General features: G+C 50.2%; 1 protein-coding gene and 1 non-coding gene across 6 annotated transcripts in view; both read left to right on the top strand.

Annotated features, from left to right (window-relative positions):
• GOLGA1 (golgin A1) overlaps positions 1-16,873 on the top strand; it is a 62,727-nt gene that overhangs the window by 43,221 nt on the left and 2,633 nt on the right. For all 5 annotated transcript variants that reach the window (XM_003808047.5, XM_034929039.3, XM_008960132.4 and 2 more), the window contains 7 exons: positions 7,365-7,454; positions 8,307-8,409; positions 8,540-8,700; positions 9,439-9,582; positions 15,290-15,349; positions 15,903-16,073; positions 16,600-16,686. In XM_003808047.5, coding sequence (XP_003808095.1) covers positions 7,365-7,454; positions 8,307-8,409; positions 8,540-8,700; positions 9,439-9,582; positions 15,290-15,349; positions 15,903-16,073; positions 16,600-16,686 — 816 coding nt within the window. The remainder of the gene's footprint in view (positions 1-7,364; positions 7,455-8,306; positions 8,410-8,539; positions 8,701-9,438; positions 9,583-15,289; positions 15,350-15,902; positions 16,074-16,599; positions 16,687-16,873) is intronic.
• On the top strand, positions 10,289-10,427 carry LOC112440942 (U4 spliceosomal RNA). Its single transcript, XR_003028919.2, has one exon. It is a non-coding gene; the product is annotated as a U4 spliceosomal RNA (small nuclear RNA).

Raw genomic sequence — 16,873 nt, forward strand, 5'->3', positions numbered from 1 at the left:
GCTGATATTTCCAGGGAGACCTTAAAGCAAGGCCTTAAAAGATGATAAGGACCTTTGTTTTGCTTGTTTATATCAGGGACCATGTACAGAAATGAAGAAACAATCTGCTGGATTGTTAAACTTTCTCTTCTGCAAACTTGGAGCTTTAATCAGATGATGCCTCTTTCATTCCCTAAACATAACTGGATAAAAAGGAGGAAAGATTCTGTCACTTTCTTATATGCCCCCAGACTCCCGTGGCCCCTTTCAAAGCACCTTGGATAATGGGACATTGTAGTACTTGCCCAGCTTGGTCATGACTCAAAGATCTTATTGATCCCTTGGCAGCAATCTTCTCTGAGAGTGTCCATAGATGAATGCCTGCACCTAATAAGCTTCCAGTAATCAGATCTGATGAGTGACATAGGTACTAATGTAGTAGCATTGCATCGTGAGAAGCATGGACTTTGGAGTCAGATTTTTTTTCATGCATTCCTTCAATAAACATTTGAGTTCTGTAAGTGCCAGGCATCACTGTAAGTGCTAGGATGTATTAAATAGCAATGAGCCAGTGCGGTGGCTCACGCCTGTAATCCTAGCACTTTGAGAGGCCAGGGTGGGTGGATCACCTGAGGTCAGAAGTTCGAGACCAGCCTGGCCAACATGGTAAAACCCCATCTCTACTAAAAATTCAGCAATTAGCCGGGTGTGGTGGTGTGCGCCTATAATCCCAATTGGGAGGCTGAGGCAGGAGATTTACTTGAACCCGGGAGGTGGAGGCTGCAGTGAGCCAAGATCATGCCACTGCACTCCAGCCTGGGTGACAGAGTGAGACTCCGTCCCAAAAAGTAAATAAATAAAATAAAATAAATAGCAGTGGAAAAAATAGGTAAAGTTCCTTTCTTGTGGAGTTTGTAACTAGAGATGGTAACCAAGTTACAAATTAACGATAAATGCTATGAAGAAAATAGAGCAGGGCAAGGACAGCCAATGGGGAGGTGGGGGAGGAGAGGTCTCTTTTCCATATGGAGTTAGGGAAGGCTTTGATGCTGGCAGAAGGGCCTGCAATGTGAATATTTGAGGAGGAATATTCTAGACTGAAGAAATAACAAATACAAAGGCTCTGAGGCAGGAAAAAGCCTAGTCTGTTCAAAGAATAGCACAGAGGCCAGTGTGGCTGCAGCTAGTGGCCAGGGGAGAGCATGGCTGGTAGTGAGGGCGGGGGGACACAGGCATTAAAAAGAATCATGGGAAGCCCTGGCAGGTCTTTTTTTTTTTTTTTTTTTTTTTTTTGAGACAGGGTCTTGCTCTGTTGCCCAGGCTGGAGTGCAGTGGTGTGATCACAGCTCACTGCAGCCTCAACTTCCCAGGCTCAAGCAATCCTCCCACCTCAGCCTCATGAATAACTAGGACTACAGGTGTGCAAAATTTATTAAATTTTCTTTTGTAGAGACAGGGTCTTGCTATGTTAACCAGGCTGATTTTAAACTCCTGTGCTCAAGCGATCCACTCGCCTTGGCCTCCCAAAGTGCTGGGATTACAGGAATGAGCCACTGCTCCTAACCAGCTGTGGCAGGTCTTAAGCACATAAGTGATGTGAGAAGTTTTGTTTTAAAAGGATTTCTCTGGCTGCCTGTGAAGAATGTTTGGTAAGGGAGGCATGAGCAGAAGCAAGAAGACTGTTTAGGAGACTTTTTAGGAATCTAGGCCAGAAGTGACTAGCACATTAGTGGTGGACTTGGGAAGAAGTATTCAGATCAGGATTTATTTTAGAGATAGAGCTGTTTCGTTTGCTTTTTGTTTTTTGTATGTGAGACGGAGTCTCACTTTGTCACCCAGGCTGGTGTGTAGTGGAACGATCTCGGCCTACTGTTACCTCAACCTCCTGGGTTCAAGCAGTTCTCATGCCCCACCTCCCAAGTAGCTGGGACTACAGGCACGTGCCACCATGCCTGGCTAATTTTTGTATTTTTGGTAGAGACAGGGTTTCACCATACTGGCCAGGCTGGTCTCAAACTCCTGACCTCAAGTGATCCACCTGCGTTGGCCTCCCAAAGTGCTGGGATTACAGGCGTGAGCCACCATGCCCTGCCTGAGATGGAGCTTTTAGGACTTAGGAATGAGAAAAAAATAGGAATTGTAGATGACACCTAGGTTTGGTTTGTATAACTCAGAGTTTCTCCACCTCAGCGCTATTGACGTTTGAGGCCGGATGGTTCTCTGTTGTAGAGGTTCTCTGTTGTGGATGGTTCTCTGTTGTGGATGGTTCTCTGTTGTGGAGGGTTCTCTGTTATGGAGGGTTCTCTGTTGTGGAGGGTTCTCTGTTGTGGATGGTTCTCTGTTGTGGAGGGTTCTCTGTTATGGAGGGTTCTCTGTTGTGGATGGTTCTCTGTTGTGGATGGTTCTCTGTTATGGAGGGTTCTCTGTTGTGGAGGGTTCTCTGTTGTGGAGGGTCTCTGTTGTGGAGGATCTCTGTTATGGAGGGTTCTCTGTTATGGAGGGTTCTCTGTTGTGGAGGATCTCTGTTGTGGATGGTTCTCTGTTGTGGAGGATCTCTGTTGTGGATGGTTCTCTGTTGTGGAGGGTCTCTGTTGTGCATGGTTCTCTGTTGTGGAGGGTCTCTGTTGTGGAGGGTCTCTGTTGTGGAGGGTCTCTGTTGTGGAGGGTTCTCTGTTGTGGAGGGTCTCTGTTGTGGAGGGTCTCTGTTGTGGAGGGTTCTCTGTTGTGGATGGTTCTCTGTTGTGGAGGGTCTCTGTTGTGGATGGTTCTCTGTTGTGGAGGGTCTCTGTTGTGGATGGTTCTCTGTTGTGGAGGGTTCTCTGTTGTGGAGGGTCTCTGTTGTGGAGGGTCTCTGTTGTGGAGGGTTCTCTGTTGTGGAGGGTTCTCTGTTGTGGAGGGTCTCTGTTGTGGATGGTTCTTTGTTGTGGGTGGTTCTCTGTTGTGAATGGTTCTTTGTTGTGGATGGGTCTCTGTTGTGGAGGGTTCTCTGTTTTGGAAGTTCTTTGTTGTATTTGCTGCATATATGCATGATAAGCTGCTTAGGAGCATCTACCCACTAGATGTCAGTAGCAGCCCCACTTAGGACAACCACAGTGTCTCCAGACATTGCCAAATGTCTCGTGGGGGCAAAAGCACTGCTGGCAGAGAACCACTGGGGTAACTGAATGAATAGGGTACGTACCATTCACTGAGATGGGGGTCCTGGGAGGTATGTCAAGAGTGGATTCCATTTTGGGCATGTTGAGCTTCAGAGGCCTACCCAACAGGCATATCTAGTAGTCTGTAGGCTGACAAGTCTGGAAATTGGAGCAGATTCTGAGTAGACATATAAATTAGGAAGCCTGTGTGCCTATAGTTCCAGCTGCTTGGGAGCCCAGGAGGCGGAGATTGCAGTGTGCAAGATCGTACCACTGCACTCCAGCCTGGATGACAGAGCAAGAACCTATTTCAAACACACACACACACACACGCACACACAAAACTTTAAATTAGGAAACCATCAATCAGCATAGCTCATAGGCAAAATTACAGCCAAATGGCTATCAATGAGTGCAGATAGAAAAGAGGCCAAAATGAAGGCCAGGGCCACACCCACAAGTACAGGCTCAGAACAAAAGGAGGGGCCGAGAGAGAAGACGCCAATGGAGCCGCAGGTAGGGTAGCAGTAAAAGCAGGTGCATGCGGGGCTCTGGAAGTACAGGGCAGAAAGCGCTACAATAAGGATTGAGTAGTGAACTCTGTCATATGCTGCCAACTGGTCAAGAAAGGAGACAAAGAGCTGACCATTAGATTTGACAAGACTGAGTTTGTTGGCAACGCTGGGAAGAATAGTCACTGTAGAGTCGTAGGGAATATGGTTGATGAGAGCAGGTTAAAATGAGACTAGAGAGATGCTTCCACTTGCAGTAAAGGCAAACTAGGTAATTCAGACCAGCTCACCTGAGGACTCCCAGAAAAACTGGCCAAAATAAGAGAACATCTGCTTGTAGGAGCCTACAGGACTGAGGAATGGCCCATCCTGCCCAGGGACTCCCGTCCAGCATGCAAAGCAGCTTTTGCCGTGGTGGTATCTGCTGATCCTGAAGAGGCTGGAAGTTTATCTAAGTTTTTCATAGTTTCTCAGAGTTAGGGGAATAAAATTTGGAGTTTAAATTTTATTAAAGCTTGGATCCAGCCTGGGAGATCCTGAAAGCTTTGGTTAGGCACACCACAGGACTACACGCTAGGAGTAAGCTTGAACGGGAAGTAACCAGTACCCCATCTGCACCCCGCCCCCAGCTTTGATTGCACTAACTGAAGGACACGGGGTGGCCCAGGAAAAGCCCATTAGCTAATTTTGGATTAAAATGATCCCAGGTTATTAGTGCTCGTGGGTGACTAGAAAAAAGAAAATCAAAGATAGGTAAACAAAAATACAAAACAACACAAAAGAAACAGACTCACAAGGGCTCAGATATCAGATGCTTACTATGTTTAAGGAGATAAAAGACAAAATTTAAAATTTCAGCAAGATGTGGAATAGTTCTATTATTATAGTTATGATAAAAGACAGCAGTTTTAAAAAAGGAATCAAATAGAACTTTAGACCTGAAAAATAGAATAACTGAAATTAATACAATAAATTACAAAAGGACAGGAGGAAGCTTTCTGGGGGATGGGTACTTTTACTATTTTTATTAGGGTGATGGTTTCATCACAGTTCATCAAGGCATACACCTGTAGTCCCAGCTACTCAGGAGACTGGGGCAGGACGCTCTCTTGAGCCTAGAAGGTCGAGGCTGCAGTGAGCTATCATCACAAACTGGACTCCAGCCTGGGTGATAGAGCAAGAACCCATTTCCAAAAACATAAAAATTTAAATGTAAACATATAGAAAACTCTTATATGTTTACATTTAAGAAATACACTTTTTTTTTTTTTTTTTTTGAGACGGAATTTCTCTCCTGTTGCCCAGGCTGGAGTGCAATGGCGCGATCTCGGCTCACTGCAACCTCCGCCTCCTGGGTTCAAGCGATTCTCCTGCCTTAGCCTCCTGAGTAGCTGGGATCACAGGCATGCACCACCACACTAGGCTAATTTTGTGTTTTCAGTAGAGATGGGGTTTCTCCATGTTGGTCAGGCTGGTCTCGAACTCTCAACCTCAGGTGATCCGTCCACTTTTGCCTCCCAAAGTGCTGGGATTACAGGCGTGAGCCACCATGCCCAGCCTGGAATACACTTTCAAATAACCCATAGGTCAACGAAAAAAATCACAATGGAAATTTTAAAATATTTTGAAATAAAGTTGGGCACATTGGCTCACACAGTGAGCTGAGATTGTGCCATTGCACTCCAGCCTGGGTGACAAGAGCAAAACTCTGTCTCAAAAAAATAATTATAATATTTTGAAATAAATGATTTTGTAAATACTATGGATCAAAATTGGTCAAGTATAACTAAAGCAGTGCATGGAAGGAAATTTCAGTCTCAGTGGCATCTCTTAGGAAGAAAGCCTGAAAATTGAGCCATGTATGCATCTCAAAAAGTCAGAAGAAGGCACAAATCAAACTCAAGGAAGAAATAACAAATATAAGCACACAAATTAATGAAATAGAAAATAAAATGGGCCCGGGGTGGTGGCTCACCCCTGTAATCCCAGCACTCTGGGAGGCCAAAGCGGATGGATCACATGAGGTCAGGAATTCAAGACCAGCCTGACCAACATGATGAAAGTCCATCTCTACTAAAAATACAAAAATTAGCTGGGCATAGTGGCACATGCCTGTAATCCCAGCTACCTGGGAGGCTGAGGCAGGAGAATCGTTTGAACCTGGGAGTCAGAGATTACAGTGAGCTGAGATCGTGCCATTGCACTCCCGCCTGGGCAACAGAAATGAAACTCTGTCTCAGGAATGAAGTGAAGAAGGAAGGGAGGGAGGGAGGCTGGGCGCAGTAGCTCAAACCAGTAATCCTAGCACTTTGGGAGGCCAAGGCAGGTAGATCACCTAAGGTCAGGAGTTTGAGACCAGCCTGGCCAACATGGCGAAACCTGGTCTCTACTAAAAATACAAAAATTAGCTGGGCGTGGTGGCACATGCCTGTAGTCCCAGCTACTCGGGAGGGGGAGGCAGGAGAATCGTTTGAACCCAGGAGGCAGAGGTTGCAGTGAGCTGAGATTGCGCCATTGCACTCCAGCCTGGGCAACAAGAGAGAAGCTCCATCTCAAAAAAGAAAAAAAAAAAACAAAAGAATGGGACCCTCTCATAGTAGCGAGGACTGCTGAAGCCTGAGGTGGATTATTTGAAGGTGAATAAAATCGCTAAGCTCTGGGTGAGATAGATCAAGGCCATATTTAGTTTAACAGTCTACTTGTTCCATCAGCTACTGAGAAGGGTGTGCTCAATCTTCCACTACGATGGTAGATTTGTCTCTTTCTTCCTTTAGTTCTGTCTGTCTTTGCTTCATGTATTTTGAAGTGCTCCTATTAGGTGCACATATATTTAGAATTGTTTTTCTCCATCCACGCTCTTCAAAGCAGCTGTTCCCTAAGCCCATCCTGGAGAATCATCGCAGAGGCAGCCGTGCATGGGTGGCCTGGTGGCTTCTGCAAGCTGCAGGCCCTGCTTTGTGCCACAGTGAACCTGAGCAGGCACTGTCAACCCCACCTCCCACAGTGCTGGATCTTACGTGGCTCTGAGGCGCTAGCGCAGACTTTGGAGCCACAGAGACTCAGTTCTGTCTTGTCAGCCTAGCCCCTCACTAGCTGATGCTTGAAGGAATCCATTTTCCTGCAGCCTTGACCTCCCGGACACAAGCAATCCTCTCGCCTCGGCCTCCTGAGTAGCTGGCACTACAGGCATGTGACACCATGCTCGGCTAATTTTTCTTATTGTTTATAGAGACAGATCCTCACTGTGTTACCCAGGATGGTCTTGAACTCCTGGGTTCAAGCGATCCTCCCACCTCAGCCTCCTGAAGTGCTGGGATTATTGGTGTGAGCCACCGTCCCTGGTCATTACTTCTTCTTCTTTCCATAACCAATTGTTCCAGTCCCCCACTCCATTCACGTGGCCTGCGAGTCTGACTTCTTGTTCTTGGCTACTGTCCTTAGACCAGCTCTTCAGGATAGGCCCCTAGCCTTGGTGTGGGTCCTGGCGGGGGTGCTCGTGGGGCAATCGATCCTCAGTGGTGTACCATTTCCAGAGGTCGGTGGGTTGCCTGCCAGGATAGCTCTGAGAGGGATACTGAGGGCATGGCAGGGAGGGGCCAGGCTGGGAGCCTGGGAAGTGGGGAGCATGTTGGTCTGGCTCTGCAAAGCCATGCCCTGTCTGCTGGGCTTCTTGCGTGGCATACAGCTAAACAACTGTGAACTAAGTTTTGGGGCTCAGTGGTTTTCTGCATTGTAGGAAGAATGGAGCCAAAGAGAAATTGTGAGCGTGGCCATGGCTCAAGCCCTGGAGGAGGTGCGGAAGCAAAGGGAAGAGTTCCAGCAACAGGTGGGCCCTGTTTCACGCTGAGGGGCGATGTCCCCCTGCAGTCCCACAAGCAGCAGGCCCGTCCTGCCGTGAGACTGTTGGAGAGGGCCTGTCTCTCCAGGGTAGGGTAGTAGACTCAGGACTCAGGGAATGCAGTCAGCTGCGTGGGCCCCTGTGCTCTCTAGGAAGCTGGGAGACAAATGTTATAAAGAAACTCTCACCCCATAGGATGCCCTTTTCTGATTTTTCAACTATAATTACCTGGAAAGTGGTCCATGTCCATGGGCCTACTGGGCTCTAATTCTGTGAGGTGACCTATCATTGCCCACCTGCGCCAGAGGCCACGTAAGGTTGGGTTGAGTTTTTGCAGGAAGTATGGGAAAGCCTCCCTTGAAGGTAGACTTTGCATCTGACCCCAGAGCTTCTAGTTAAGTGGCTTTAGGCCTTTGGTAAGTCCTTAATAAATCTGAGTCTCCTCTGATGAGGACTCTAGCCTTCTACTTACACCTCTGGGAAACTATTCTATAATGAGGCAACATATATCAAATGCGTGTCTAGTGCTGGGGATGTTGCAGGCACTCAGGAAATGGAAGTTATGACAGCTGGTTGGGCTGGGCAGAATGGCCACGTCTCTAGTTGACCCACTGTTGGCCAGGGGGCAGTGGGAGGCGACTGCCCCCGTGCAGGGCCCCTACCAAGGAGAATGGATTTGTGCATGTTCATAGGAGCAGAGCTTAGCTGGGGGTTTGCTCTGGGTCGTGGACTTCAGGGAGGGATTCGTGGTGTACCCTGGAGAGCGGGGAAGTGGAGATTTCTGTGGGAAGATGGAGTCACTGCTCGCAACCTTCCCTCTTGTTGATTTTTCTCTCCAAGGCAGCTAACCTGACAGCCATAATAGACGAGAAGGAACAGAATCTGCGGGAAAAAACCGAAGTGCTTCTCCAGAAAGAGCAGGAGATTCTCCAGCTGGAGCGAGGTGAGGAGTCCGTCCCTGGCTGAGCCTTCTCTCCTTTTCAGGCCCAGCATCCTGCCTTGTGACGGCCTTGCCACCAAGCAGCATGGAGTCACTGGGCTCACAGTGCCCCCTCCCCTCCTCCCCGACCTAGGTCACAACTCTGCCCTGCTGCAGATACACCAGCTGCAGGCCGAGCTGGAGGCCCTGAGGACCCTCAAGGCGGAGGAGGCTGCAGTGGTTGCGGAGCAGGAGGACCTGCTGAGGCTGCGGGGCCCATTGCAGGCCGAAGCGCTCTCAGTCAATGAGTCGCACGTAAGTCCCAGCTGCGCCTGCATGGGTGCTACAGCGAGATGCAGGGCAGGTGCCGAGAGTGCCCCTAAGGAGGCAGCAGTGGGGACACATGGTGGACAGGACGCTCCCCTGCATGTAGGGTCCTTTCTTTGAAGTAGGGCACTTGGCCAGGTGCAGTGGCTCACGCCTGTAATCCCAGCACTTTGGGAGGCCGAGGCGGGTGGATCACGAGTTCAGGAGATCGAGACCATCCTGGCTAACACGGTGAAACCCCGTCTCTACTAAAAATACAAAAAATTAGCTAGGCGTGGTGGCGGGTGCCTGTAGTCCCAGCTACTCGGGAGGCTGAGGCAGGAGAATGATGTGAACCCGGGAGGCGGAGCTTGGTGGAGCTGAGATTGCGCCACTGCACTCCAGCCTGGGTGACAGAGAAAGACTCCGTCTCAATAAATAAATAAATAGATAAATAAATAAAGTAGGGCACTCATATGGCTAGGAGGCCATGAGTCCTGAAGAGCCCATCACAGATGGCACCCCTGTGGGTAGGCAGGGGAGAGCAAGCCCCTTCATCCCAGCAAAGACTAGTCGTGTGATTAGTTGTGGGCATTGGATCTTCTCCAGGAATTGCTTCCTGGCCAGTTGCCTATTGGAGCACAATGCCCATACCTAAGGGACGAGTCTGGCTCCCTTCCCTGTGTACCTGTGGCTCAGCTTCACCTGACCTGTCCTGGCTCTCGATTTGCTGCTGCCACCTTGTAGGTGACCTCGAGGGCCATGCAGGACCCTGTGTTCCAGCTTCCAACTGCAGGAAGAACACCAAATGGTGAGGTTGGGGCCATGGATCTCACACAGCTACAGAAGGAGAAACAGGACTTGGAGCAGCAACTTCTGGAGAAAAATAAGGTGAGGATGCCTTTTGCATGGCTGTTTCTGTCTCCACCAGGTCCTCACCCTCAGGCCTAAAATGACCCAGTCCATCCTTGGAGGTTTTTTGTGGTATCCCCCGCACCTCCTGGCAACCATGACCCCTCTCACCCAAAGGCCTTCCTCCTGATCTTCCGTTCCTCCTGCACTGTCCTCCTCCACACCCGCCCCAGCCCTCTTCTCCCCACCCCCTGGAGAACTGGCCAAGTGTCAGGCTTGGGCAGCTGCAAGCCTGCCTGTTCCCTGCCAGCTCTGCTGTCCCCAGCCAGGCCATAGCGACAGTCCTCTTTCATCTGTACTTCCTTTCTACAGCTGTGGAAGTAAAGCACTGATAGCTGCCTTTAAGGGTTTGTTTGGGTGGGAGGAGGGGGTTATGAAATGAAGGTATTTGTGAACCATCCTATAAACTTTATAAACTCTCTGGTATTTGGTAGAGGCTCAATAAATGTCATGGTCCCCACCCCTCACCCTCCAGCCTTTCCACCTATATAAATGCAGGATCTCATTTAATCCTGGTTCTTAAAGTGTCCTGTGAAGCTTAGTATGCCAGCCGGCTATTGCTCTGGCCTGAAATTCTGCCCCCAAATTGTGTATGTGTGTTTGTGTGTGTGTGTGCACGTGTGTGTGTGTGTTTAGATCTTTTACAAGGGGGAAAGTGTTCATTATGTCTAATATAAAATACAGAAGCTTTGCAGCAGTGGCAGTATCGTAGCCAATGAGGTCTATCCAAGGCGCGATTATTGCTAATTGAAAAAAAAATACACACAGGAAAGTGTACAAAACAAATGTGTGTCTCAGTGAATTAACAGAAAGCAGACCCATGTAACCACCCCGATGCGAATCAGGACATTGCCAGCATCCCAGAAGCCCAGCCCCCTCGGCCCCTCCCAGCCCTGTCAGTCACTCCGATCCCAGCCCTTCTGGCAATGACTGCCTTGCTTTTTTCCCTAGTGTCACCTCAGCTCGCATTGCTCAACCCCACAGTTTCGTTTTGCCTGTTTGTAAATTTCCCGTTTGTCCCCTAGGACCTCCGTCCCTTGAGCCTCTGGCCTTACCAGCTGTGCTGCCTTCCTGCCTCCTTGTTCAGCGTCGGGTCTGTGTCTGTCATGGGATCACTGCCTTCCCGACACCTGTGGTTCTCTGGCCTCTCTCCCTTTCCTCAGACTGTCCTAGCCAAGCTCTGGTTAAACCTGGGCTAAACCCAACTCTTCCCTGCTCCCTGCCTGCAGCCATGGAGGCAGACCTGGCTGGAGAGTGCCATCACCTGGGCATTCAGGTCCCCTCGAAGCTCAGGACCATGGTCCTGCGGGCAGCCCAGTGTTCCCCGCAACCCCACCTCATCCGTGGGCCTTCACGCCCCTCTACCCCTAACCCCAACTTCATGTCTACCTTCTCTCCTCTCTTCACCTCAACCCTGCCTCACCCGCTCTGGTGCTCCCACCTCCTGCTTCTCTGAGAAGGGACGTGCCACAGCCTCTCCTCATATCCTGTTCCCCCACCTCCCCAAGCACTACGCCAGCCGCCTCCCCCTTCTTGCTTAGGTCGTTTTTTCTTGGAATCGTCCCATCTACTGAGAGGTGCGCCGTTGTGCAGGCACCTTATGAAAGCCCTCGGCTCGCACCCCTTTGCCCTGCTGCCGCGTCTCTGCTCACCTGCCGTGCTGACATGTTAAAACTTCCTATATCTGCCATCTCCATTCCCACTCCTCTCTCAACCTTTCCCCCACCACTCCACAGAAAAACACTCTTGTCAAGCTCATCAGTAACATCTGCATTGCTAAATCCAGAAGGCAGTTCCTAATTTTCCCTCTGATTGGCCTGTTGGCAGCCTTGGACAGGCGTCTCTTCCTCCTCCTGAAGCTCCCATCCATGGCCTGCTCCTTCTACGTCTCCTCTGACAGGCCGGTCTCCTTCCCACTGCCACCCGCCGTGCGCAGGGGCAGCCCTCACAGCTCTTCTCTGCACTGTGCGCCCTCCTCTGCGATCTCAGCCATGCCCTGCGCAGCTGACTCCCCTCCCTACCTCCCGCCCAGACAGCTCCACGGACACTAGCCTCACAAACCTGTCTCCACGTGAGCTCTAAGGTGTCTGAAACTCAAAACATCGGAAAACACACTTCGGCTTCACTGTGCTCCCTGGCTGCCATGCCACCTTTCCCATCTCAGTAGACGGCAAAAGCCTTGGAGTTGTCCTATCTGCCTTGGTTCTTTCTCCACCAGCATCCAGGCCGTTAGCAGATTCCTTCAGCACCCCCTTCACACATTTCCCAGAATCCACCACTTCACATCGCTGCCACCTGCTTCAGGTTACCATTGTCTCTTCTCTGGAAGATGGTATCAGACTTCTAACTGGTTTCCCTGGCACTCTTGTCTTAGCCCTCTGATGAAAGCCTGTCTCTGTTGATCTCTTATGAAAGCCTGAGTCCTTGCAGAGGCCCGCAAAGCCCTGTGTGGTGTGGCCCCTCATTACCCCTGCCAGCTGAGCACCTCCTGTCCTCGTCACTCCCTCTCAGCCACAGGGGCCTCACTCCCATCAAGTACCCTCCGACCTCAGGGCCTTGGCACTTGCTGAGCCTTCCGTTTGGAAGTGCCTTTCCCTGGTCATCCTCACTTTCTTTATGCCACCCTGACCAGCCTCACCACCAGAACCCCACCCCTCACCATGCTGCCTCTTCTCCATGCCTCTTCATACCCTCTGATACACTGCGGATTTGATTATTGATTCTTTTTTTTTTTTTTTTTTTTTTTTGAGACAGAGTCTCCCCCTGTCACCCAGACTGGAGTGCAATGGCGTGATCTTGGCTCACTGCGACCTCTGCCTCCTCGGTGCAAGCGATTCTGTTGCCTCAACCTCCCGAGTAGCTGTGATTACAGGTGCCCACAATCACGCCTGGCTAATTTTTTTTTTTTTTCTTGAGATGGAGTCTCTGTCACCAGGCTGGAGTGCAGTGGCGCGATCTCAGCTCACTGCAACCTCCGCCTCCCGGGTTCAAACAATTCTCCTCCTGCCTCAGCCTCCCAAGTAGCTGGGACTACAGGCGCGCGCTACCACGCCCAGCTAATTTTTGTATTTTTAGTAGAGATGGGGTTTCACCATGTTGGCCAGGATGGTCTCGATCTCTTGACCTCGTGATCTGCCCGCCTCGGCCTCCCAAAGTGCTGGGATTACAGGCGTGAGCCACTGTGCCTGGCTTTTTTTGTATTTTTAGTAGAGACGGGGTTTTGCCATGTTGGCCAGGCTGGTCTGGAACACCTGACCTTGTGATCCGCCTGCCTTGGCTCCCAAAGTGCTGGGATTACAGGTGTGAGCCACCACACCCGGCCTGTTTATTGATTCTTTTCCCCTCGAGGGTGAACTTTTGTCTTTTTTGTTGCCGTTTCTCCAGCCCCTAGAACAGTGCAGGGACTCAGTAACTATTAGATGAATTACTGAGTGAAGAAAACCCAGGAAACCAAATAACGTAAGATAAAGTAGCCAATGTACTTTTGGGGCAGTGTCCAGCCTCATGGCCAGCCAAGAGAATAGAAATCAAAGCCACAAGGTGCCATTTTACAAAATTGGGTGTGTTGGAGGTCACTTAAAATGCCTCACAGTGAGAAGTTAGAAACACTTTTGTGGTCCTCTGACTCAGTCATTCTATCCCCAAGAGAAACAATGGGGATTCCTCGCTTGGGGAAACAAAGCTTATCCCAGCTTTGTTTAAAGTGGAAGCCCAGCCACGCAGTAAGACAGGGGCTTCCCCGGGAGTTCCTGTCACATTAGACATTACAATTAGGAAAGCTGGAGGAGGCAGTGATGACTCTGATACATGAAAAATGTATTTACAATTCCAACCACGCTGTGCAAGAATGGGGATGTGGACTGGGGGTACATGGAAGAATGCATTTTGATATATTACCATTCAGAGACTTTGAATAAATTTTTATTTAAAACTGGGCATGGTGGCTCATGCCTGTAATTTCATCACTTTGGGAGGCCAAGGCGGGCAGATCACCTGAGGCCAGGAGTTTGAGACCAGCCTGGCCAACATGGTGAAATCCTGTCTCTACTAAAATGACAAAAATTAGCTGGGCGTGGTGGCACACGCCTGTAATCCCAGCTACTCAGGAGACTGAGGTGGGAGAATTGCTTGAACCCAGGAGGCAGAGGTTGCAGAGAGCCGAGATCATGCCACTGCACTCCAGCCTCAGGGACAGGGTAAGACTCCGTCTCAAAAAAAAAAAAATTTTTTTTCCCTATATTATGAAGTTTTTAGTTGAGAAAATGTCTCAGCATGTCTAGTGAATAATGGAATGTGTATGGAATGTGTAATAAATGTTAAGGCTCATAATACTATTTAAACATCAAAGAAAATTAGCCAGGCGTGGTGGCGCACAGCTGTAGTCCCAGCTACTCGGGAGGTTGAAGTGGGAGAATTGCTTGAGCCCAGGAGTTCAAAGACTGAATCCAGCCTGGGCAACATAGTGAGATGCTGTCTCTTAAAGAAAACAAAAAAGGCCGGGTGCAGTGGCTCATGCCTGTAATCCCAGCACTTTGGGAGGCCAAGGTGGGTGGACCACCTGAGGTCAGGAGTTCAAGACCAGCCTGGCCAACATGGTGAAACCCTGTCTCTACTAAAAATACAAAAATTAGCCGGGCGTGGTGGTGGGAACCAGTAATCCCAGCTACTCAGGAGGCTGAGGCAGGAGAATCGCTTGAACCCAGAAGGCAGAGGTTACAGTGAGCTGAGATTATGTCACCTGCAATCCAGCCTAGGCAACAGAGCAAGACTCTGTCTGAAATAAATAAATAAATAAAATTAGCTGGGTGTGGTGGTGCACAACTGTAATCCCAGCTACTTGGGAGGCTGAGGCAGGAGAATCGTTTGAACCCAGGAGGCGGAGGTTGCAGTGAGCCGAGATTGCACCATTGATTGCACTCCAACCTGGGCAACAAGAGTGAAACTCCATCTTAAAAAAAAAAGAAGGAGAAGAAGAAGAAAAAAACAAAAATGAGTCGGACATGGTGGTGCGTGCCTGTAATAGCTCCCCTAGAGCCTGAGGCAGGAGAATCACTTGAACCCAGGAGGCAGAGGTTGCAGTGAGCTGAGATCGTGTCATTGCACTCCAGCCTGGGCAACAGAGCGAGAATCCATCTCAAAAAAAAAAAAAAATTATTTTCCAAATTATTTATCTAAAACTGGATGTTGATGAGTCGTGCAGAAAAACCATGATCTTTTTAGGGTGTTCAAAATAAGCATTGCAGATTATTAATGTATTTCAAGAGAGCAGTAGTGATGAGAACCGTAAGTCCTCGCCTAAGTATCCTACTTGGGGATCACAGCATAAAAATCGAATTTTGAGGGCAAAATCTATAGTCCAGAGCCTTTTCCAGCTGGGCTGTGTGTGGTGGACCAAGCCCCCGGGAAGGGATAGGCAGCGCTGGGGCACTCATGTCAACACAGAGGGACTGTGGCCCCTGTGGGACGTGGAGACTCAAGCGTGTGAAAGCAGTGGCCCAAGAGGGATGACAGCCCAACAGTCGTAGGCACAAGCATGCGACAGCTGAGCACCAGCCTCTCAGGATGACTTCTCAGGGCAGAGGCTCCTCACAGGTGTACAGGGGATCCCGTGGGATCTTCAGGTCTGTTTCCTTTGGTGAAACATGCATCTAATGATTGGCTTTCTGTGGGGTGGGGCTTGTCGCAGACCATAAAGCAGATGCAGCAGCGGATGCTGGAGCTCCGGAAGACTCTGCAGAAGGAGCTGGTGAGTACTCACACGGGAGCTGGCCCCACTTCCCAGCACTCCCCCTGCTGCCTGTGCCCGGTCCTCCTGAGGTCCCTCGCCGCCTGACTATGCTCCCTCCACCCCCTAATTAATTGCAAGGGGTCGCTGGGCAATCCAACGTTAGCTGGTGGGACAGCCTGCCAGCCTGCATGCACCTCTGAAGCAGCTCCGTGGCCGCAGCCCTGTTCCTGCCTTCTCTGAGCCTGCATCCTCATCTGGAAGTGGGGTTGCCTGCCACACCAGCGCAGCGATGCTCTAACAGTGTGTGTGTGGCAGAGTGCTTGGCCTGATGCGGGATGCGAGCAGCTTCAGGCCCCAGGGACGTGTGTTCTTGCCATGGAAAACGCAATGTCTGAATTTCCCCAAATGATGTCACTCCCTCCTCAAGCCCACCTGGAGGTGCTTCCTTCCCAGGTGGGGCCCTTTTTGCCCTACGATAGTGATCATAGTTTGGACCAGGTGAACCTCCCGTGTGATTTTTTCCACCTGTCTCAGAGGGTTCGGTGTAGCATCTTTCCCACTGGTTTTTCAGAAAATCAGACCCGATAATGAGCTCTTCGAAGTCCGGGAGAAACCTGGACCTGAGATGGCAAACATGGCGCCTTCCGTCACGAATAACACTGACCTGACAGATGCCCGCGAGATCAACTTTGAGTACCTTAAACATGTGGTTTTAAAATTCATGTCTTGTCGCGAATCCGAGGTAAAGGGCTTTTGAGGTGTCTTTTGGGTATTGAGGCCCCGCCCTACAGTCTGTCCTGCAGGGACCCCTGCCCAGCCCCTTTCTCCCTTTTCCTCGTACATCCTGATTTGACGCCCTTGTGGTCACCCAGTCATGTCTCCTGCTGGCGTTGGCCTGCGGAGTGAGCGGCTGGCGGGAGAGGCCGTGCAGGAACTGGCTCCTGGTGGGAGACATAGGCTCCACTTCTAAATCCTGGCCTGGGTGCTGAGGCCAGAGGCCGGAAGCCGGGAATGGAATCCACCCATCGCTCCTGGGTCCTGCCAAAGGGTAGGGTAGCTGCTGGGGTAGTTCCCTTAAGCCTGCCAGGCCCCCGAGGATGCAGGGGAAGAAAGAACCTATCATTGCTGCCAAACTTCAGAGTGCCAGAGCGTCACCCACCACCTGGTCCTGCTAACCAAAGCGAGCAGGAAATGCCATGTAGCTCCCCCGACCCCACCCCGCCTCACCTTCACCAAGGCCTATGGCAGCAAAACTTACTGTGTTTCAGGCTTTTCATCTTATAAAAGCTGTGTCAGTGTTGCTGAACTTTTCCCAAGAGGAGGAGAACATGCTCAAAGAAACTCTGGAATATAAGGTAGGGTTCTCTGGTCTACTGTTCCAGCTTCCAAGACAGGTTGTCAACCATCCCAGCAGCAGCAGTTTAAGACCCCTTGGCCCCACACCCGAATGTAGGTACCAGCACAGCTGCATGATCAGCTTGGCTGCTTTTGGATGAACTTGATCCAAGCACTTTTTAGCGATGACATCCTTTGTGCCCAAAT

The sequence above is a fragment of the Pan paniscus genome, chromosome 11 (assembly GCF_029289425.2).
Source record: "Pan paniscus chromosome 11, NHGRI_mPanPan1-v2.0_pri, whole genome shotgun sequence".
NCBI lineage: Eukaryota > Metazoa > Chordata > Mammalia > Primates > Hominidae > Pan > Pan paniscus.